This window comes from Natrix helvetica (genome assembly GCF_964273705.1).
Source record: "Natrix helvetica genome assembly, chromosome: 1".
Lineage (NCBI taxonomy): Eukaryota > Metazoa > Chordata > Lepidosauria > Squamata > Natricidae > Natrix > Natrix helvetica.
Window position 1 is genome coordinate 252,248,147 of NC_138548.1, and position 23,610 is coordinate 252,271,756.

General features: G+C 38.8%; 2 protein-coding genes across 3 annotated transcripts in view; one reads left to right on the forward strand and one right to left on the reverse strand.

Annotated features, from left to right (window-relative positions):
- Positions 1-23,211, reverse strand: part of LOC309384678 (myosin-4) — a 57,607-nt gene extending 34,396 nt beyond the window's left edge. The window contains exons 1-36 of one of the 2 annotated variants that reach the window (XM_081938411.1): positions 23,061-23,211; positions 20,309-20,540; positions 20,071-20,214; positions 19,824-19,980; positions 18,748-18,775; positions 18,535-18,652; positions 18,353-18,445; positions 15,244-15,307; positions 15,065-15,163; positions 14,870-14,973; positions 14,504-14,642; positions 13,915-14,033; positions 13,164-13,313; positions 12,871-13,041; positions 11,860-12,163; positions 11,696-11,757; positions 11,203-11,290; positions 10,991-11,108; positions 9,275-9,398; positions 9,055-9,191; positions 8,693-8,948; positions 7,939-8,181; positions 7,666-7,842; positions 7,432-7,577; positions 7,245-7,335; positions 6,767-7,156; positions 5,332-5,458; positions 5,028-5,146; positions 4,582-4,778; positions 4,075-4,258; positions 3,804-3,969; positions 3,287-3,411; positions 2,806-3,114; positions 2,510-2,713; positions 1,786-1,911; positions 1,531-1,701 (exon numbers count right to left, since the gene is read on the reverse strand). In XM_081938411.1, coding sequence (XP_081794537.1) covers positions 1,531-1,701; positions 1,786-1,911; positions 2,510-2,713; positions 2,806-3,114; positions 3,287-3,411; positions 3,804-3,969; positions 4,075-4,258; positions 4,582-4,778; positions 5,028-5,146; positions 5,332-5,458; positions 6,767-7,156; positions 7,245-7,335; positions 7,432-7,577; positions 7,666-7,842; positions 7,939-8,181; positions 8,693-8,948; positions 9,055-9,191; positions 9,275-9,398; positions 10,991-11,108; positions 11,203-11,290; positions 11,696-11,757; positions 11,860-12,163; positions 12,871-13,041; positions 13,164-13,313; positions 13,915-14,033; positions 14,504-14,642; positions 14,870-14,973; positions 15,065-15,163; positions 15,244-15,307; positions 18,353-18,445; positions 18,535-18,652; positions 18,748-18,775; positions 19,824-19,980; positions 20,071-20,214; positions 20,309-20,518 — 5,460 coding nt within the window. In that variant the 5' untranslated portion in view covers positions 20,519-20,540; positions 23,061-23,211. Of the gene's footprint in view, positions 1-1,530; positions 1,702-1,785; positions 1,912-2,509; positions 2,714-2,805; positions 3,115-3,286; positions 3,412-3,803; positions 3,970-4,074; positions 4,259-4,581; positions 4,779-5,027; positions 5,147-5,331; positions 5,459-6,766; positions 7,157-7,244; positions 7,336-7,431; positions 7,578-7,665; positions 7,843-7,938; positions 8,182-8,692; positions 8,949-9,054; positions 9,192-9,274; positions 9,399-10,990; positions 11,109-11,202; positions 11,291-11,695; positions 12,164-12,870; positions 13,042-13,163; positions 13,314-13,914; positions 14,034-14,503; positions 14,643-14,869; positions 14,974-15,064; positions 15,164-15,243; positions 15,308-18,352; positions 18,446-18,534; positions 18,653-18,747; positions 18,776-19,823; positions 19,981-20,070; positions 20,215-20,308; positions 20,541-23,060 lie in introns of both variants that reach the window. The other variant, XM_081938410.1, reaches the window with a different exon arrangement.
- Positions 1-23,610, forward strand: part of LOC309382444 (uncharacterized protein) — a 348,957-nt gene that overhangs the window by 165,236 nt on the left and 160,111 nt on the right. The window lies entirely within an intron of this gene.

The following is a 23,610-nucleotide window of genomic DNA, read 5'->3' on the forward strand; positions in this document are numbered from 1 at the left end:
TTAATTGTCTCTATTTATCTGCCTCCCTTCTCCATGTCCATGTCCATGTATTTGTTTATTGTGTATGTGTTGTCTATTTTATATTTTATGTGTTTTCTTGTACGCCGCCCCAAGTCCTTCAGGAGAGGGTGCGGCTAAGAAATAAATTTTATTATTATTATTATTATTATTATTATTATTATTATTATTATTATTATTATTATTATTATTATTATTATTATTACAATAGGATAGCAGTGCTAATTAGGGCATAGCACTGAAACACTACAGGTATTTCAAAGGAACAAACTCAACAGAAAGGGTGGAAGCATTGCACTGCGTATAAAGAAACATATATTTCTACATAAATTCAGGAATTAGGCTTGATTTCCAAAGGAAAACAATTTGGACCTAATGGTGTGAAATCCTGAAGGAGAAAAGTATCCAGAAAGCATAATCACAATAATCTACATAAAAAGGAAAAAATAGCATGGATCCAGCATAGACAACATACAAAGAATTATAACATGGTGAAAATACAGAAACCTTACATTTGCTCATACTGATGATATTACCTCATTCGGTAATGAAATGTCTATAATTAAGCAGCCCAACTCAGAAAACACCCAGAAAGAAAAGGGATATGTACAGGAAAATGGAAGAATGCCAAATCCCCAAAGAACATAAGTAGCCTAAGAAACTGTGGCAGAAAGGCTGAAGCTCAGCAGGAGTGAAGACTGGCTAGCAAGAAATATTTTTAAAAACACATTAAAAAGTTATTTGTCTACATTAGAAGCCAAAAGGAAACCCAGAGTGATAGATCTGTTGTGAGAAAAAGGGAAGTGGATTACCACCATTATGCCACTGGATGAAAAAAGGAACAGTAAATCAGACCTCCTTAAACCAGACAAGAACAACATAAAAGAGGAACAAGTTGATTAGAATGAATTCAGATCTCCAGGGCAGATAAATGACTTTTTAGGGTAATGAAAGAATAAATGGAGGTGATCACAGAACTTCTTGCAATAATTCCTGAAAAATCCTGCAAGCTGATTAGATGGCAAAATATGAGAGACACAGAGGTTTTTGGAATGATACCAAGAGGAAGTATGTCAAGGGATGGATGGAATTATGTCATGAAAAAGATTGCAGATGAAAAATCTGCAGAAAGAGGGGAAAAATAGGATAAGAGAAAGTTATTCTATAATGTGTACAGAGATAAAAAGACTGTGGCAAACAATGTAGTCAAGGAAAATAAATAATGATTCAAAGGAGGCAAAAAAGGTGATAAAATTTTAATGGAAATTAAAGAAATATTTTAAGAGTCAGTGAAAAGGATTAAAAAGTGGGGGAGGGGGAATAAGTGTGATGAAAAAAAATGTGTGGAGCACACCTTGGGATCTGTAGAGCAACTTTATGTTGGGCAGACCATGTGCAGACCATATTTTTGCTCTTTGATATTTCTCTGAATTTCCAGGTAATGCTACACACAGAGAAAGCAGATCAAAAGTTCACAGTATGTGCAATTGCTCATATGTGAATAATACATACCCTTGCTTCCAATTTCTGGATCTGTTTCTTCCCTCCTTTCAGGGCTAGTTGCTCGGCCTCGTCAAGGCGGTGTTGCAGATCCTTCACAGTTTGGTCCAGATTCTTCTTCATCCTTTCAAGATGGGCACTGGTGTCTTGTTCCTTCTTCAGTTCTTCCGCCATCATGGCTGCCTAATAATAAATGAACCGAACAGATGAGAGTAAAGAACACCTGGTGTAAATTGATTTTTTTCATCAAAAACTCATTTTACTCACATCAGTGATGGCTTTCTTGGCCTTTTCTTCAGCATTGCGTGCCTCCTGAATAGTCTCCTCCATTTCACTCTGGATCTGGGCAATGTCTGTTTCCAGCTTCTTCTTGGTGTTGATCAGGCTAGTGTTCTGTTTAAAAATAATGTGGTCAATCATTTTTCAAAAAAGGCAGAAGCCACAAGTATGCATGCAGAGAGAGAGAGAGACTAAATGATTGATACTGAAGAACTGAAATTATCTATCCAATCCAGGAATGGAATGAAAATAAATGACTGCTAGAACTGTTGGTTTGAAAATAATTGTTGTAGAATAGAGGCGACTACAAAGAGTAGAATTTAGCTCTAATTTGAAATAAAAACTATATAGTTTCCAGAGAGTAAATAAGCATTAGAAATTGCTTTCTGAATATTCAAATCCCATTAAGGGTAAGGCTAGCTGATGAGAGCTAAATAGCTTGAAATAGATCTATACAAGACTCCCTTTATTTATTTATCAGCACAAATACAACACACACATATGTGTGTGTGTGTGTGTGCGTGTGCACATGCACGCACACACATATTATTGGCTTTTCTAATTTTGTATTAAAACTCTTCATTTTGGATCAATTCCAAAGGCATTGAATATACACTATCTAGCCATTTGGGATTTACCAAAGTGCCCCAAAGCAGTTAGGAAGCACAAATATATTTGCACTTTTGCTATTTTCAAGATAAAACATATTTACCTGGGTGTGGAGGAGCTGCACACGTTCACTGGCATCCAGAAGCTCCTGTTCAGCCACTTTTCTGGCCCTCTCTGTCTGTTCAAGAGCTGCCCGGAGCTCCTCAATCTCAGCCTGCATTAGATTTGCTCTGCGCTCAATCATGGCCACTTGTTCTTTCAGATCATCCTGGCTTCTCAAAGCATCATCCAGATGTATTTGGGTATCCTAAAACAGGATATGGCAACGTTTGTCTTTGAAAATAGTTGTGACAAAAATAAAACATCAACTGTGTCTTGAATATAGAAGTAAATATGTACCTTGAGCAGTCCTTGTGTGTTCCTGAGATTCTTTAATGTTTCAGCAGCTTGACGGTTGGCATGGTTGAGTTGGATCTCCATCTCATTCAGATCTCCCTCCATCTTCTTCTTAAGCCTCAGGGCATCATTCCTGCTCCTAATCTCAGCGTCCAATGTGCTCTGCATGGACTCTACCACCCTCAAGTGATTCCTCTTTAGCTGATCAATTTCTTCATCTTTCTCTGCAATTCTTCTGTCGATGTCAGCTTTCACCTGGTTGAGCTCAAGTTGGATGCGCAGGAGTTTGCCCTCTTCATGTTCCAGAGAGGCCTTAAAAGTAAAAAGACAATAAAGCATAATATAAAGCAAATATTATGGAGCTATCATCTGAAAGCTTATTAAATAAGAATATCCTACCAATGGAATCATTTAGTTCACTGCCTAGAGTATATTTTTCTTTGGTTTTTTTAAAATTTATGCTATAAAATAAGTATATAATTACCTCAGCTTCTTCTAGGGCACTCTGGAGATCTCCTTTCTCTTGCTCGATCTGCTTCTTCACTTTCTCCAACTCATGAATAGCTTTTCCACCCTCAGCAACTTGCTCCGTGAGGTCAGAAATCTCCTCTATTGGTGTGAAAATACAGTGAAAAAGTGGAACATCAAAGAGAAATCTTGCTGTACAAAATGTTACAAAATGTTATCCAGCTTTTAACATGAATACAAGTTCTACTGTTCATATTAATGCCTTACATTTGATGGGTTGAAGGCATCAGCAGCCTAAGACAACCACATGAGGAAGGTATTACTATTCACATGAAGTTGAATAACGTCCCTCACCATTGCTTAGCTTGACTGGTGGTGCAGGAATTTAGATTTCAGTAACAACTGGTGTAGGTGTTCCCCATCTTCCCCATCTTTCATCAAAGTAAATAGGACTAGATGGAAGCAAAGTAGAAACTTCCTACTATGAAACCATGATTAGGGTTGAGTGAGACCATATATGAGCATGGGCTTACGTTGCAAGTTTTTGTTTTCACGCTTCAGAGTTTCCAGGTGATCCAAGGATTCCTCATATGCATTCTTCATCTTGAAGAGTTCTGTGCTCAGAGACCGAGACTCCTTCTGAGAAGCTTCCAGTTCAGACTGTGTCTCCTCATATTTTTGTTTCCAGTCTGCCAAAATCTAAACACACAAAAACAGCAAGAAATAAGTTAATTAAACTTACAACTTGTGTGCAGTGCATTTCACTTTTAAAACAATGATAGTTTGAACAGCAGCTCAAATTACTTTATCAAAGTTCTTCTGCTTCTTATCGAGAGCTGCACAAGCTGCATTGGACCTTTCCACGTCAATCATCAGATCCTCCACTTCATTCAGCAACCTCTGCTTGGTCTTCTCCAAGGAAGCACATTTGGAATTCACAGCTTCTACATGTTCCTCAGCTTCCTGCAGACGCTGAGCAAGCTTCTTCCTGAAGAAACAAATCCAATGTTCCATAGTAGTAAAATATTTGATTTGGCTGAACAAACTGTCTAGTGAATGGTCTCATTTCAATCATTCTGCTTCAGCTTCCGTAAAATTTAGGATAAATAGGTTTGCAAAATCTCAGGAGTTAATTTAAATACACAATCTTATCCCAAGTCACACAATCAAATATTGTTCGGTGAACGATGTTTGATTAATGAACTATCTTTATCTTTATTGCTGCAAACACCCCTTTCTGAAAAGTCACACATCTATCTCTATTCATACTATAAATTTATTAGAAAGTTGCAATATGTTTATTGAACGTACTTGGCCTCCTCCAATTCCTCAGTCCGCTGAATGGCATCAGTCTCATATTTTGTCCTCCATGTGGCAACTTCACTGTTTGCCTTGGACAGGGCGCGTTGTAGTTCAGCCTTGGCTTCCTGCTCCTCTTCATATTGCTCTCGAAGGAGGTCACAGTCATGTCGAGACGATTGCAAGCCATGAGCCAGGGCATTCTTGGCCTGTAGAGTTAACCAATATTAGAGATTCTGCAAATTGCCAGGTCATCATACATAATTAAGAATCATTTTAAAGGATAAGATTTCACAAGAAAGGAGAACAGAATGAAAGGAACATAGAAAAATTCAATAAATACACCAACAAAGGCTAGTGTGGTATTAGGAAATCTTCTGAAGCACCCCAGGAAGTTCTGTGTGTACTTCTGGTAGCGTTAAAGATAATAAAAGATATGCATAATTCAACTTATGTACCTTTATCTCTTCCTCAAGTTGTCGCTTCAGTTCCTCAATTTGTTGAGTAAACGCTTGCTTACTTCTGGAGAGCTGGGAGATCAAAGAGTCTTTCTCTTCCACTTGTCGTGAGAGCTCACCTATAGCAAGAAATATATGACATGTTTGGAATAAAAGTCACATTAACATTTTCTCAGCTGGGGGAGCTTCAGGATTCAGCTCAATTCATTTCAAAAAGCAATTTGTGAATCCAATTTAGCAAGACTCTTCACATTAGGGACAAAAAGAAACAAAATAATTTCCAAAATATATTTCACCATTTTACCTGATTCTGTTTGTAGGCGAGCTCTTTGAGCATTGAGGTCATTAATGGTACGCATATGCTCTTCGTCCTTTGTTTTAAGTTCGCTTAGCTGATCTTCTAGTGTGCGGCACATCTTTTCAAGATTGGCCTAAGCAGCATGGAAAAAGAGAAAAGGGCAATCTTTTAAATGATTCCACCGGACGAATCATTTATCTGCACTACTAGACATTATAATGTTCAATATTTAGTAATGATACCTGAAGTGTTTAAAAAAATAGAACAGCCTCCAGAAATAAAGTGGGATAGATGGCACATTTTGTATAGCGTAAAAAAATCAGGATTTATGAACATTTAAATTATGCACACACACACACACACACACCATGAAATAATGACAAGGAACACTATTTTAACTTCAGTACATAACAAGGAAACTTAGGTATAAAACCAGCATCTTTTCACTTACTATTTGATGACGGCAAATGGCGAATCTATGGCATGCGTGTCACAGGTGGCACGCAGAGCCATTTGTCAGGGCATGCAAGGCCAGCTAAGTTCACCCTTTTTTAAAGCCATTTTTCGCCCTCCCCACCCTCCAGAGGCTTTATAGGAGCCTGGGGAGGGTGAAATGAGCCCCCTGACCCCCCAGGAGGCCCTCCGGAGGCTTCATGAGCTTCCCTGAAGCCTCCCGAACGCAAAAAAATGGCCCTATGGGCAAACTGGAAATTCGGGAATGGACTTCCTCTTTGCTCGGAGGGTCGTTTTGACTGCTTCGGAGGCTTTAGGGAAGCCTCTGGAGGACTTCCGGGGGGTGGGGGAGGCTGTTTTTGCCCTCCCCATGCTCCCATAAAGCCTCTGGAGCTTGGGGAGGGCGAAAAAAGCATGCAGAAATGGGAGGGTTGCACCTGTAGTACACAACCCCCCTGCGCTCCCCCCACTTATGGCACGCGAGCCAAAAAAGGTTCGCCATCGCTGTACTACAGCATACCTTAGCTTTAGCTGTTTTTAAAAACCAAGTGCCAAGCTCTTACAACCAATAGATAGCGAGAGTTGCCTTCAGAGTAGATAGCTGAGGTGGCATGCTCCCATATCTTATATGTAGCCTATCATATATTTCAGAGCAGAAATTATGTCTGTCTTGTACAATTTGTAAATTTTATATACATAGCTCAAAATAATGCAAATGAACATATTGTCTGTTGTAACACACATTTTCTACATATAACTCATACCTAAAAGGTTTGTGGGTATCTTTTAAAATTGTTTTAGAATCTGGAAATTCAATATAAAGATTAATTGCTCACTTATGGCACCATACTTTTACACATTCAAATGTTTACATATGCATAAGAATGACTGAAAACTGATTTGTCCACCTTTTTTAAATAAAGCAAATGATTTGAATTATATCCTGACTTTGCCTAACAGAAACATTGCCTATACTTCTATAGGATACCTTAGCTTTAGAGACAGATTCCATGTTGCTTGCAAGATCATCAATCTCCATCTTCAGTTCACTCTTCTCCTTCTCCAGCTTCTGCTTCACTCGCTGCAGGTTATCAATTTGTTCCCCAAGTTCAGCTGCACTATCTGCGTGCTTCTTGCGGAGGGCAGCAGCCATGGCTTCATGCTGCAAGGTGGCCTCTTCAAGGTCCCGGCGCATTTTCTGAAATTCTGCCTCACGTTTCTTGTTCATCTCAATCTGAGCTACAGTTGCCCCACCAGCTTCCTCCAGACGCTCACTGATCTCCTCAAGTTCCCTGGAGAGATCACCCCGCTGTTTCTCTGCTTTGGCTCGAGATGCCCGTTCTGCCTCAATCTCCTCTTCCAATTCCTCAATACGAGCCTAGAGAAAGAGAGGCAACCATGAACCCTGAAACTGGCTTCCAGATAGCTTAATTCTCCATTCATGAATGAAGCACTGCATGACAAACCTGCAGCTCCTTGATCTTCTTCTGAAGCTGGGAGCCCAGGACCTGCTCATCTTCAATCCTGCTTTGCAGTTGGTTGATTTCAAAGTCTTTCCTTATCACAACAAAATATAATGATTAGCAACCAAATAAAATGTTAAGAGAATTCCAATTCTCACTAAAGTCCGTCACAATATACATTATTACTTACTTCTTCAGCTTTTCATCCAGCTGTTGCTTATCATTTTCCAAATCCATCGTAGTTTCCTGAGCTAGCTTCAAATCCCCTTCTAGCTTCCTCTTAGCTCTTTCAAGGTCCATGCGAATTTTCTTTTCTTGCTCCAGAGACCCTTCAAGCTGAAGACAAAGAGATCAGGAGATTGTGTCATCTCAGCAGTACCTTCACCTCAGACCAATTCTTCTCTGGAGATGATAGCATACTTACATCATCCACTTGCTGTTCCAGCTTGGTCTTTGCTTTGGTCAGAGTGTTCACTTTGTCCTCCTCTGCCTGCAGATCATCCAAGGTCTGTTGATGGGCCTCTTGCAGGGCTTTCTTCTCCTTGGTCAGTTTGGCAATGGTCTCGTCCAAGACTGCCATCTCTTCAGTAAGATTTTTCACCTTTAATAATTGAAGAGATAGGGTTAAAATGCTCTAAGTATTCTGAAATGGCAATAGTGGGTAGCAATTTAATTCTGATATATTTTTGAGTAGTACCTTGTTTTCTGTAGCATGCTTCTCCTTTTCGACCTTGGCCAGAGTCAGCTCAAGATCATCGATGTCTTTCTTCAGTTCTGAGCATTCGTCCTCCAGTTTCCTCTTCTTGGCTGTCAATTCAGCATTCATTTCTTCTTCATCTTCAGCTCGCTCAGTCAGCTCCTTAATTTTAGCTTCCAGTTGGATTTTGGTTTTGATTAGCTGGTCACATCTCTCCTCAGCATCCGCCAAGCCATCAGCTTCCTATGAAAGGAATGTATAGATCATTTTTTAAAAAAAGTTTCCTAATTAAAATATTCACACATATACAAAATTTCCTACTCTAATGGAGAAAGTCACATTTCACTAAGAAATATACATTGGATCAGCTCTCAATGGTTCTTGGAACAATAAACAAAAATAAATATTTCCTGTATATTGGATAAAAATCAATGTAATGCAGAATTTCTTTATTTATTTGATTTTTGATGCCACCTAACTCCAACTGACTTCTTAATAAATTGATAATATTAGTTCATACAATATAAGAATAAATATAGTTTACCTGTTACTTGATTTCTTTCTATATATTGTCAATGATGAAACACTACTAAGATGTAATAAGGTATTTAATATATGTAGCAATAAGGGTGAATTTCTAAATAATCCCAAAGATTTCCATACATTCCCCCTGCAATCTATTAACCATTGCTTACTAAGCTATGCTGGACTAGCCAATAAAAGAACAATATTTAATATCATTCTATATGCTTACAGCTTGGACTTGGAGATGCAAGTCATTTTTCTCCTGCATCAGGGATACCATTTTTTCTTCTAGTTCTTTCACTTTGGCTTCTGCCTTGGCAAGATTCTCCTTTGTTTTCTCAAACTCTTCCTTCATGGTGGCCATTTCCTTCTCTGACTCCGCGCTCTTTAGCAAAGGTTTGATCTTGAAGTACAATTTCATCCATGGCCAATGTTTGACGTTCATGAATGAACGGACACTATACTGAATAGTGAAGATGGCCTCCCTATTAACAAAGTTTAAAAATGTGCCTTAAATTACATGTAATAAACACAGATCCACCAATCAAAGCCTTCTTACTGAATTGATTTAAATAAGTATGGGATCCTCACCTCCTTTCTAACATTTTATGATACTCTGTTCTTGCTAAGAAACCACGACACACAGCTTGTGTGCGTGTGATCAGATGGGCCAACTTGTCATCTCTCATTTCTTCTAGGAGACCCAAAAGACCAGCCTTAAAGAACACCTGAAAAAAAAAAGCATTACAGAATGTCATATGTAAGCACTACAAAATACAAAACAGTATTTAGGACAAAAATGTATATTTACCTTGGTGTGTCCAAATTTATACTGGGTGTGGTCCACATCAATGGATCCAAGAAGTTTCTCAGAAGCTTTCTTGCTATCAATGAACTGGCCCTCTGGAATGGCACTTGCATTCAGAATTTTGTATCTAGTAGAAAAAAAAATACCACCTATAAATCTTCCTATGTAAGGCCTAATAGTTTTTTTACAATTATTTGTCCTCAGTAAAAGAAAATTGAACATAAATATGAAATGCTATAAAATATTTATTCATCTCTCAATATGGGCTTAGGTGGTTTGGGTGGGTCTCCTTTTGGTGAAAGATTAGTAGAAGTAAGTTGTTTTGTTGTCTCTTCTGTGTGAGTACTCTGCTGGATATTATTATTTTGAGGTGGTGGTGAGTATGTTTAGTTTGTGAAGCTGCCTAGATCATTTGGGAATTGAGCAGCCTAGAAATGTGAGAAATAAATAAATATGGCTTGTCAAGTTTTTGATAACCAATTATACCTAAAAGCATCGGACTCAACAGAAGTTTCTTTAACTAGATTTATTGTAACAAGAAAGATATTAGATTACAAAAGTCTCAACAGTAAGGTTTGCTCTTTTTCCCCAATTTCTGAAGCTATAGCAATTCAATCCTGATAAGGTGGAAACTTTTTTCAGTCTCTTAACCTCTAAGTAAACTGGTGAAAAGAACATATGTATGTTTGTGTGTATGTGTATGTATGTATGTATGTGTATACACACACACACACACATACATACATACATACATACATACATACATACATACATACATATTTGGTCTGGGTGTCCAGAATGGAAAACTCTTAAACTCTAAACCATACCATTACCATACCATTACACTGAGAAAATAAGAGAGTTCAATTCTAAAGTCATTTATATTTAATGCATTGTTCTAAGGTTACAAGCCAAGGATATGTAAGAAGGTTTCCAAGGTGTCATGGGACAGGCTGGATCTTTCCTTTAAAAAGAGATAAATTTGTCATTGGAGAAAAATACCATGCTTACACATCCTTTACTAGCACTCTTGCTCTCTAATGGAACGATAAACAGGACCAATGAGGTAATATTTTGATTCAGCAGGACCTAAAGCCACTCACCCCTAAACCAAGACAACATTTACAATTTCCTTCCCGTTATTTTCAATGGAAGAAAAGCTGTCAAAAGGAATAAAAATCTGAAAAAGGAGAAATGAGCAAAACTCCTGTTCATCATCCTCCAATGTTCTATTTTGCCTATCAATATGATTGCTGTTTTCAATTAATCTAATCCTTTAATATCTTGAATCTATTTGAATGTTAAATTAGGGTAGAAGTACAATATCACAGAGAGTTACTATGGCAGATAATTGGCACACAGTAGATGATAGATAGATAGATAGATAGATAGATAGATAGATAGATAGATAGATAGATAGATAGATAGATAGATGATAGATAGATAGATAGATAGATAGATAGATAGATGATAGATAGATAGATAGATATATGAGAGAGAGAGAGAGAGAGAGAGAGAAGAAGAAGAAGAAGAAGAAGAAGAAGAAGAAGAAGAAGAAGAAGAAGAAGAAGAAGAAGAAGAAGAAGAAGAAGAAGAAGAAGAAGAAGGTGGGAGAGGGAAAGGGAAAGGTAGAGGGGGAAAGAGGGAGTGAGGGGGGAGAGAGGAAACACACATAGAGAGAGAGAGAGATGTAAGGACCTATAAGGAGGTCAAGCTGACCTCTGTTTGAAATCAGCATAAATGATCCTACTGGGAAATCCCTTTCTGCAAATGCGGATGCCTTCCAGCACACCATTGCATCTCAGCTGATGAAGCACAAGTTCATGATCCATAACACCTTTAAAAAAGATGATTAAAAAAAGAATCAGGACCAAACCACATAGAGAGACAAGCATTGTAAAATATCTGTCATAACCTCAACAATGCCTTACCAGGTGTTTTTGTTTCATTGGGAATAATGCAACGCACAAAATGTGGGTGAGTACTTCTCAGGTTGCTCATCAGTTTGTTTAAGTTCTCCTATAGATCCAGAAAAGAAACATTTTTGTACAAAATTCTAAACAAATCAATGTATTCCTATAAAGGAAAACCATGAATCCAAACAAGCAGGGGTATATAGCTCTATTGAATGCAAATGAATTCTAGTCATTGGGTGGATTAAAAATAAGATAAACAACAACATTCAAACTCCAAGAGGACCTAACATATTGTTGTGGCCTGCCAGTGGCCAGCAGAGCTGACAGCAGAGTCGGACAGTGACAAGGTTGGGAGGAACATGGGAAGAATCATTTTAAGTTGGGAATTCTACAAATTCAGTCCACTTCAATATCTTTCTTAAATACACAAATGAGTTGTCACATTATTACCACATAATATATTTTTCCCTTACTCACGAAGGAATCCCAGTATAGCATTTTACCATACCCTGAAAAGTGCAGACACAGTCTGGAAAGAAGAACCCTTCTTCTTGGCAGCCTTCTTGCCCTCTAAAATAAAAATGAATAAAAAATAAATAAACCTCACATTTCTTGAACATTTTTTCTCATTCAAGGGGGGGAAAAATCCTTTTATTATACTGTAGCTCTCACCTTCTACAGGGCGATCAGCAAACAACAAAGCTAAAGTTTTCATTGAGGATTTCTGGTAGAGTCCCACCACTGTGTCATTCAAGGGATCCTTGTTCTTCTCCAACCAGCCACTGATATTATAATCCACAGTGCCAGCATAGTGTACCAAGGCAAAGTGGGCCTCAGCCTTGCCTTTGGCAGGCTTGGGTTTCTGGAAGTTGTTTGATTTGCCAAGATGCTGGTCATAAAGTTTGTTCTTGAAGGATGTGTCTGTTGCCTTTGGGAACATGCACTCTTCTTCCAGGATGGAGAAAATGCCCATGGGCTACAAAGAACAATGACATGGTTGCTTAGGCAGCATCTGGAGAGAATATTGAACTTTGAAATAACATGCTTCTTCAAGCAAGTATATACAGACAAGTAAAATCATAACAGAGATGTTGAAAAGCAATGAAATATAAACATGGAGACATACTCTCTCATTGAAAAGTAGACTACATCTTCTAAATTATACTTCAATAAGCAAGTATGAATATCTAACATGACTGCATACTTATTATATGATATATTCCAGATATACTTTTATTTTTATGTCAAGAATTGGTTTGAGCATGTTATTAAAAATTGATTAGGATCCTCTATAATTCTATGTATTTTTTCCCAGGTTGTCCTTCTAATAAAGCCATTAGAAAAGCTGAGAGCTAAACTTTCTAGAAAAATAATAATAAAGGAAGGGGAGCAGTCAAAAACTGTAATGGGCAGGACAAAACAAGAGGATGGTACATGTAGCTTCAGTTTGTATTTTCATCAATTATTTTTGAGAGAAACCTAAAGCATTTCTTATCCCATCTGAAGTATGCATCAGTTATGTCTACTATAAAATGAACCTTCTCAATGAGCTCAATGCAGGCAGCCAGATCCATCCCAAAGTCAATGAACGTCCAGCATTCTTGTGCAATGTGTCTTCCAATGTGGTCTACCACAAAGGGCTGTCAGCTGAGTAGTTACTTATAAGATAATATTCCAATTTACCTTCTCAATAAGCTCAATGCAAGCAGCCAAATCCATGCCAAAATCTATGAAAGTCCACTCAATTCCCTCTTTCTTGTACTCTTCTTGCTCCAGGACAAACATGTGGTGGTTGAAAAACTGTTGCAGTTTCTCATTGGTGAAGTTGATGCAAAGCTGCTCCAAGCTGTTATACTATAAGAAAAGAAGGGAGAGTTTTGGTAAGATGAATTAAGATGAAATAAATTTGATTGGGTAAAGCAAAACACTGTTCCTCTTATCTGTTAATATGTACATCTTTTTCCCTGTTTCCTTACATCAAAGATCTCAAAGCCAGCAATATCCAGCACACCAATGAAATATTGTCTGGCTTGTTTGGTATCCAATTGTTGGTTGATGCGAATAACCATCCACAAGAACATCTTCTCATAGACGGCCTTACCCAAAGCACCAACATTATTGTAGACCTAGAATAAGAAGACAATGACAAAAATCAGTATGTATAAGGGATATTTTAAATTAATAATTATTCCAATTTTAGATACAGTGTATGTATGTGTATACATACACACACACACACGCACACATACACACATACTCTTATATACACGCACATACATACATACATACATACACATGTGTGTGAAAGAGAAATAAAGATGAAGAACAACTAAAGATATAGCGGTGCTAATAAAATATGAAAAAATATACAAATATATATGAAATGAATAAGCTTTGTAGAAACTAAAAATATATCCATAAAATATTTATATAGATCTAGCTCACTCATTTAACATATTTTTAAATCTATCCATGTAGACCATCTACTGCTCCATCTTCCCAGTTTGGTACAATTGGTTAGTTCAGTTATAATTACATAAGAAACTTAGATTCTTGATGTTCTATTATTCAGGTGCCTTAGCCTATAGAATACAACTAAGAAAGAAAAATGGATTTTATCATTATTAGTTACAGTTTTGACTATTGATGCTACAAGAATTATAGTTATAATTCCATTCATCTTGGGGGATGCCAGGGTTTGTGAGAGTTGTTTTAATGTAACATTACCTGCTGGACAGTTTGGCCTTTGGTGACATATTCATTGCCGACCTTGACCCGGGGATAGCACAGAGCTTTCAGGAGATCTGCTGAGTTGAGATTCATGAGGTAGGCAGCCTTGTCAGCAACTGAAATAGGCAAGAAAGAGTTTTGGGTTAGAGACTTTTTTTTATTGTAAATCTCACTGTATCCATGCAATATGGAACAATTAACTAATAAACATTAAAATCAGACTGGAAAAAGTACAAAAAAAAAAGACTTTTGGTTACTGTTGGCTGAGTTCTACTTGCCCAATTATGGGAATGTTCATTCTCTAAAATTATAGCTTCACTTACCAAAAAGTGATTTTTGAAAAAGAAGAAAAATGTTACAAGAGTATTTACTATAATATCAGTAAAAATAATGAAAACTTCTTCCTTCTTAAATACTAATAAATAGATAATAGCATAATATTTTATGATCTACTATCTATTCCAATTGATAAATATGAGTATCCTTCTAGACAACGTTAGGGAAGCATGGGATGTGTTTCTGCAAAATAATGTCCTATTTTGTTCTGAATTATTTTAAATGATTTTGCCATAATTTTTTCAAATACCTTCCGTGCCGTCTGGCTCAGCTTGCTCTTCCCGCTGCTTCTGCTTGAACTTCATGTTCCCATAGTGCATGACAGCTCCTGTCAGCTTGTAAATGGCTGTCTTTTCTTCAGCAGTGAAGCCCAGGATGTCAATGGCTTCCTATTAATTCAAGCAATAGAAAGGATTCTGTCTAACCCAGCACTGAGCCAACTTGAGGGTTCAAACTCACTTGAAATCATTTTGGCAATTACAGTAGTCTGTGGTTGTCTCCGCCAGTGTTCATCTTGGAACATTATGCCTCACACACACTCAAACACTTGAACCAAATATTATTGTTTGTCTAATCAAATTACAGTTTTATGTTTCCGATTCTGCAAATTACTTACGTCAGTTGCCATTAACTCTTCCTGATCATTAATGCTGGCAACACTGATCTCACCCTGGCTGACAAAATGGAAGTCATACGGATTGGTAGTAATCAGAAGCATCTCTGCATAAAAAGAAGCACAAACATGATTCAGTTTCAAGCATCAGCATGTTTGATAGTAGAAATAGTCCTCCAAATGGATGATTCTCCTTACCGATCAGTTCTGGCCTCTTGTTGGACATGATCTGATAAAAGATATGGTAGCTCCTTTCAGCCTTGAGCTGGAAGGTAACTCTGGACTTCTCCAGCAGATCTGGCAAAACAATAAAGTTGCATTAGTTAAGGAAGAAAGAAAGAAAGGGTCAAATAAACACACAAAGAAATATCCCTTACATGTCTCAATGTCTGCAGAAGCCAGCTTGCCAGTGGCACCAAAATGGATTCTGATGAATTTGCCCTGTGGAGAAAATAGTATTTAATTCAATATATCCTTAATGTATTTATTTAACTCTACAATAGGATGCTACAAAGATCTTTTCTTTTAATAGCAGGTATTTCAGTCTCTAGCTACAGAATGTATGGAATTTTTTAAAAATAGTAATTTTTTAAACTTAACTTGTCTCAGAGGTTTTAAGGAAAAAAAGTGAATGGGTTTACCATTTTAGGAATACAAAAATTTTAATATGCCATATGTGAAACTTTATTGTAATAATATTCATGATACAATAATTATTAAACTTTAATAAAATTGTAAAATGTGAGTGAATTAAAGGAGAAAAACAGTTGAGGTTTGTCTATGGAGATTCACAGTCATCCAGATCCTAAAGGTGTTAGAAAGAGGAAAGAAAGAAAGAAAGAAAGAAAGAAAGAAAGAAAGAAAGAAAGAAGGAAGGAAGGAAGGAAGGAAGGAAGGAAGGAAGGAAGGAAGGAAGGAAGGAAGGAAGGAAAGACAGACAGTCAGACAGATAGGAAGGAGGGAGGGAGGGAGGAAGGAAGGAAGGAAGGAAGGAAGGAAGGAAGGAAGGAGGGAAGGAGGGAGGGAAGGCCAGTTGCCTTTTGAACACCTTTGGGACAACAGTTTAAGTTTATTATATAGGAGAAACAAAAAGTGCGTTGATATGATAGCAATGGCTGATAAAGAATATTTTTATTCTTCATTTAATGAGATGAGATGAATGTGAACGTGAAATATTGCAAATAATAATTGCAATCAATTTCTTTCCTTTTCAAAGACCAGTGTCACAGTGCACCATGTTAAACAGGAAAGGAGGGCTAAGCTTCCTTAAACTGGTCCTGGGTTTCAGTGTTCCAAATGGGACTTGGCCTATGGATGGACCAGAATCCATGGGGATGGGGAAGAGGGGCAAGCAAGGAAGGACAGATTAGGACAGATGTTAGATTGGGTAATGGATAGGCACACACAGGCTTAACGGTAACAACAGCTCTTTATTAAGTACAACAAGTGAGAACAATCCAGCGAAGGTTGAGTCTGACAGCAGCCCTTTTATAGGGAGCTGTCAGACCCTTCGACCAATAGGATTAAACCTCTGTTCCTGCTGGAACAGAGGACCTTGGTGGAAACCCCTGTAGTTAGAACAAGTATCTAACAGAATGACTGAAGTAATGGTTGCGTTGGTGGATGATCTCTGGAGGGCCAGAAATAGAGGTTACTCCTCTATCCTGGTCCTATTAGACCTCTCAGCGGCTTTTGATACCATCGACCATGGTATCCTACTGCGCCGGCTGGAGGGAATGGGAGTCGGAGGCACCATTTTACGGTGGTTCGGCTCCTACCTCTCCGGCCGGATGCAATATGTGTTGACTGGGGGGCAGAGGTCGACCCCGAGGCCACTCTCTTGTGGGGTGCCGCAGGGGTCGGTCCTCTCGCCCCTTTTGTTCAACGCATATGTGAAGCCGCTGGGTGAGATCATCCGTGGTTTTGGGGTTGAGTACCATCTGTACGCTGATGATACTCAGTTGTACATCTCAACCCCAAGCCACCCCAACGAGGCTGTCGAAGTGATGTCCCGGTGTTTGGAAGCCGTCGGGGTCTGGATGGGGGACAACAGACTCAAACTCAACCCCTCCAAGACTGAGTGGCTGTGGCTACCGGCGCCTCGGTTCAGCCAGCTGATTCCATCACTGGCCATAGGGGGCGAACAATTGCCCCCTGTGGAACGGGCGCGCAATTTGGGCATCCTCCTAGACGCCCGGCTGTCAATGGATGATCATGTGGCAGCCGTGGCAAGGGGGGCGTTCCACCAGGTTCGCCTGGTGCGCCAATTGCGCCCCCTTCTGGACCGTGATGCCCTACGCACAGTCACTCATGCACTGGTGATGTCTCGCCTGGACTACTGTAACGCTCTCTACATGGGGCTTCCCTTGGGACGCGCCCGAAGACTGCAGCTAGTCCAGAACGCAGCCGCGCGGGTAGTCATGGGGAGTACTAGGTACTCCCACGTAACACCTCTCCTGCGCGAGCTGCACTGGCTGCCTGTGGTCTTTCGGGTGCGTTTCAAGGTTCTGATCACCATCTTTAAAGAGCTCCATGGCATAGGGCCTAGTTACCTGCGGGATCGCATCCTCCCACATACATCCCTGCGGCCAATCCGCTCTCACAGGGAGGGCCTTCTCCTGGTGCCGTCCATGAGGCAATGCCAACAGGCGACACCGAGGAGTAGGGCCTTCTCTGTGATGGGCCCAACCCTCTGGAATGACCTCCCCCCCGATATTAGAACCACTACTGACCTCCGCTCCTTCCGACAGAAACTGAAGACACACCTGTTCCGACTGGCTGGTTTGGCATAATTTTAACGTCTACCTCCTGGCATACACATTCTTACTGGTTTTTAGAGGGATAGTGTTTTAAATTTAACCTGATATTTTAAACTTTTGTATTGATTTATTTATTAGCTGTACAGTTTGAGCATATTTTATCCTCCTCTTATACATGTATTTATATAGTTATTTCTATGTTTTAATCTGTTGTATTTTAATACGGACTGTACACCGCCCCGAGTCCCTTTCGGGAGAGGGGGCGGTATATAAACGCTAATAATAAATAAATAAATAAGTAGTATTGTCCTGACAGAAGGCCTTCCCCTTTTGTAAGTGCATTGTGATGTCATAGAACATCCCAAATGGGTGGAGCTTGCAGTTCAATAACACAACACTCAGGGGTGGGATTCTACTGGTTCGGAGCAGTTTGGGCAAACCTGTAGCTCCAAAAATCAGCTGGGAGTGCATGTTCAACAAGCTGCTTGTTAAACCAGTAGGATCCCACTCCTGACAAAACTGCTTATGTTATTTTGATGCTGCTGCGTAGGTTTGATGTGAGGCATTCTTAGCCTGAAAAACAAGTACAATAACATTGTAGCTTGTCGAAAAAGCTCCCTTCCCAAACACAACCTGCTGTCTCTAATTCATTGTCATCTTTAGTAGGATGCTAAGAAGATTTGCACAAAAAGAATTATACTCCCACACGTTTCAAACTGTAACTTACAAAGCGAGATGAATTGTCATTCCTCACAGTCTTGGCATTTCCAAAAGCTTCCAACAAGGGGTTGGCACTGATGATTTGATCTTCAAGGGTGCCCTGTAAAAGTAGAATTACTAAGTCAATCTTTACACATAGTGAAATTGTCAGAAAGGAATGTATAATCTTCTCCAAAAGTCGTACTTCACCTTTAACTTGCCAGTTTGCTGTGGTTCATCCTTCTTCTTGTCAGTAGCTGCAGCAATTGTTGCGAAGTACTGAATGACACGTTTTGTGTTCACAGTCTTTCCAGCACCAGATTCTCCACTGTTAAAACCGAGTAAAAGACCATGTTGTTAGCCAATACATTGCTCTGTGAAACTTCTGCTGACCAGAAATATGATTATTGGAGGTGTACTCACGTGATCAGGATTGACTGATTCTCGCGATCTAGAAAGCAAAGAAACAAAGAAGTAACCCAAGCAGAAATAAATGTTTGCATTAATTTTGTGTTATGTTTATTAATAGTTAGAATCTGACTTGTTCATTTCTGTTACCAATCTTGAGCACAAAATCAGCTGATTTGTTGACAGTCATGTAAAGCTTCTAATATACATGCCATAACTTTTTAATTAATATAGTCTTTCATACAGTTCTTATGTAACTTACACTGCTTCCTTTCAAAGAAGACTGTAATACTATATACTGTATATAGTACAATACTGAATTATAAACATACTAATTTTATCTATTTATTATTTCAATCTCAAATTCATGACTGGGTGATTAATAGTGTTAAAAGAAAATATAAAAGCTTAAAAAAAGCAACCACCCCATGCACATAATAACAGTGACTGAGGTAAAAACAGACCTATCATAAGTCAACATGAGCAATACATGGGTTCAACCCCATTACTCAATCTGCAGATCTGATAATACTAACACTAACACTAACACTAACACTAACAACAACAACAACAACAACAACAACAATAATAAGTTACCTTAACAGTTCCTAGGTCCTTGGTCAGGACCCAAGCTGTTGAGCTACCAACCAGCCCCAAAGGCTGTGAATCTCACCAAAGATTAACCACATAATTAATAATAACAATAACAATACAAATGTCCTAAATATTGTCATAAAGCTAAGTAAATTTATGGGGAGTTTGGCTCAGAGGTGGGTTGCTCCCAGATCTGGTGAACTGGTAGTAGCACCGGTGGGAGGCTCTGCCCACCTGCCCGGATGCTTCTGCGCATGCACAGAAGAGTTGCCTGCACGCACAAGCACTCATGGGAGCGCACCTGAACTGATAGTAAAAAAAAAATGGCAACCCACCACTGGTTTGGTTCCACAGAAATTGAATAACCACAAACAAGTGTCCATTGTTATACTTTCAGGAAAGGTGAAAGACTCAGTCTGGAAATTCCAGAAGCTATGTTCTTCCTTTTCCCCCCAACCTTGTTTTTTTTCAGAATACTCATCTACTTATCTTCTTACCAGTTAACATGAACTGATATGCATTGTCAGAGATGGTGAAGATGTGAGGAGGGGCCTCTTGGCGTTTTTTCCCTCTATATGCATTAACCACTTCTGGGTTGTACACTGGCAACCACTTGTAGGGATTGACTGTGACACAGAAGAGACCTGAGTAGGTCTGGAAAGAAAAGACAAGTTAGTAATTGTTTGCTTGTGGACATAAAATATTTGGTTCTGAATTCAATGACAATGTTCAGATTCTTCTTACATAAATCATCCAGGCTGCATAACGCTCTTTGAGGTTATACAGGACAGCAGGTTCATTGAGGTGGGTCATCATGGCCATGTCCTCAATTTTGTCAAATTTGGGTGGGTTCATTGGAAAGACTTGGTCATCTTTAACAGTTACAGTCTGCAAGGGAATAAAAGATATTTCAGGCAAAAGCATTCAGAGGATGATGATAACAAAGCCTTACTTTTCCCTTGTGAGGTGTTTTTCTACTTACCTCTCCACCTGCACCTTCTTTCTTAACGGTGACTTTCCCCGCTTCTCTGCTCTGGACAACACCTTTTGCAAAGGAAATCTTAGGATCCACCACAAAGACGGATGACTTGGCATCAAAGGGCTTGTTTTGAGCTTCAATTCTCTCTTTCTCTGATTTGCGGAGAAATGGGGCAGCAACCCCAAAGGCTGCCATCTCACTGTCAGATGACATGGCTGCAGCTTAACAGAGAGCACTGGGGAAGAAAGAAACAACTAATATGGCAATGACAACTTTAATGTGCTGCTTCATGCAATCTGTACGCCGCCCCGAGTCCCTTGCGGAAAGGGAGCGGCTAACAAATTAAATTATTATTATTATTATCTCCTACTTTGCTGTCTCAGGTTATCTCAATCTACTTTGAAGAAAAGTCCTTTTCATCCATGAAAGGAATGCATATATACTAATAAGTGGATAAGCAATTATTGCAAGAAATAGGGAACCAGGGCATATTTGTGCGCTATTCAGTTTCATTGAAAAATGTGCATGACTGGCTGACACACTTAACCACAGTTTATTAGATTAATCTAATTAATTCTAAATTTCCATGACATGTTGAACCTTCTAGTAACTAAACAGCCTGGATTTCCCCAACTGGATAAAATATAATTGTCTAGTTGGTGGTTCAGTATATTGGATGAACACAACCACTGAGTATAATGATGAACCGGGTTATATGTTTCAGAATACAACACTTATAAAGCCAATGTGCACAAATTCTTTTCCCCTTATTTAAATAGTGATGATCTGCAGTTTTCTCTATCATCATGAAAGCCTGGGGAGAAGTTGATGAAACTGTCTGCTGGTAGGAAAAAGTAACAGATCTGAACAGACTTCATGAAAGCAAATGCTAATGAAAAGGGCAAAGGCAAAGAAAGTAACAGATGCCCCAGAGGTTGACTAATGACCCGGGGAACCTTCCTGCCACTTTCTAGTTCTCCCCAACCACATCTCACACCCACAACACATTCCCCCTGACTTCATTCCTAATGTTGCAATTTGACAGTGTTGGAATAAGGATATTCAAATACTACTTTTATTCAGAACTCTTAGTGACAACTTAAAGCTGCCTCACTCAACATAAATGTCATGAAGACAAGGGGGAGAAATTCTTGTTGTCTAGGCATGATTGTACTGGGCTTAAGTGCCAGTGAAGACAGATCTTTAATAATCAGGTTCTTCTCAGATGACACTTTTGTAATCCCTATACCTCAGCCTTTTAATTTTAAGGGAAACTGCATTATCGTATATGTATCCTACATCTAATACAGTCATTGTTTCTTTGGGTTTAAAAAAAAATCCTCCCTTTTCCTTAGCTAAAGATATGAAGAGAAAACGGTTTCCTTGTGAATGATAACATTGAGAGGTTTTTGTCAAGAGCCAGTCTCTAAAAACAGAGAAACCATAAACCATAGAAACCAAAAATGTGATTGTAGTGGGCATACATCACAAAATTAGTTTAAAATGTATCCTACCAACCAATGTAGTCTGTGTCTCCTTTGGCCTCGAAATTTCAATTCTATTTCTCTGCTTCTCTATCTTTTGTTCATTCTAGTTGTTGTTGCAGAAATCCTAACCCTGATTGTTTGATAGGAAGAATTGTATGCTTAAGCTGTATTGGCAATGCAGAAGACCATTGTTATTTTGAGTTTAGTGACATATTTTTATTTCTCCTTCATATTAAGAAAAGTCTAGAAGTTTAGAGCTCATTCTTAGCTCTCCTGCATATTTTTTTGCTTTTGCTTGCTGAATAAAGGAGGAGGAATGGGGATCTTTACATAGCTGCAAACCTGTGAAATTTTAGACTTTCCATTCCCATCCCAGAATAATGTGGTGCCTAGTCAAGATCAGGTCTTACAATCTTATCCATAACAGGGTTATTAAATCATGGTGAAAATTTTTTAAATAAAAATCATGGAGTTGTTGTTTGTTGAAGGTTCTGTGCAAAACTTAGCATTGGGCATCTTGGAAACTAGATACCTGGGGTGGGTGGGTTGAGGTGTAGGTATCTCTGCGGTTGTCATTAAAGACCTCATAAGAGATTTTGATATCATCTTGCTTGGTATGTTTGCTTTTTATGTCATGCTTTTAAATCTGTTTGCTACAGTTAAATAATAAAGCTTAACATCTCTTTATTCACTGGTGTGCTCATCTGTGGATCCAAAAGAACCAGTTGCCTGGATACCCGATCACCGTCTTGACTCTTGGTAAAACATAGGCCTACAATTAGGATCAAGCTCTCTGTTTATGTGAAACAAAGCAGCTTTAAAGCCAGGCCTACAAACTCAGCTGGATTTTTTTTTTTTGAAAAAAAATCTATTTTGAAGTAAAGAAACAAAACACAACAAAATTTCAGCTATGTTTTTGAAGATTCGGTCAAAAGTAAAAAGTCATTATAAATCCATGTGACTACCAGCCAAATATGAACAAAGAGATTCCATTATTGTTTTTTTTTAATTGCCACTCTTCATCTTTTGTGAGAATAAGCGGGTTTGCAGACTCTTGTCACGTGCTTAGAAGAGCAGGAAATGCTCAAAAAGCTTCTCTAACAGATGTCAAGACCAAACACTGATCAGACTTTACAATCTGAGCAAAATCTCTACAAAAGGCGTCTTGCATTGCATTAATAAAGAAGAGTCAAAACTGTCTCTTCAGCTCAGTACCCAGAAAACAAACTAATTGAATCCCTCAAGAGCGAGTGTAAATACCCTCTTACCTCCTGATGAAGAGAGTAGGTGGAATTCAGGCTCAGCACTGGCCAATGCTGCAAAACAAAAGGTCAATCTCTTCTTACTGATGGTTTGGCTTTGTTTATTAAGCCGTTCAGCTACAAGCCACTGATTAGAGCTGAATGAATAGATTTGAGATCCCTCTGATCCAAGTAAATCCTCTCACTTTAACAACAAGGCATAAGAATCAACCAGTATGAATGGAATGTATGGGTGCTTCACCCATTCAAACCTTGCCACTGCTGCCCAGCACTTACCTACTATCTTAAGAAGGACAAGGCAGGTTTGGTCCTTGAAACACTTTTATACTGCTGGATGAACATAAGAGCTACCCCATGCCCTCCCCATCGCCATTCTTCACTGGAGGCATTTTTGGCTAACCTTTTCCAGTAAAGCATTGTTTGGCAAACTTGACTAAAGACATAATTGTCATTTGACATAGCTGGATATAATTAGAAATATTTGATGTCTCTCATTCTAAGTGAGTAAATGCCCTATAAATAATGTCACCGAGGATCTAAAGAAGAGAATCTGGAC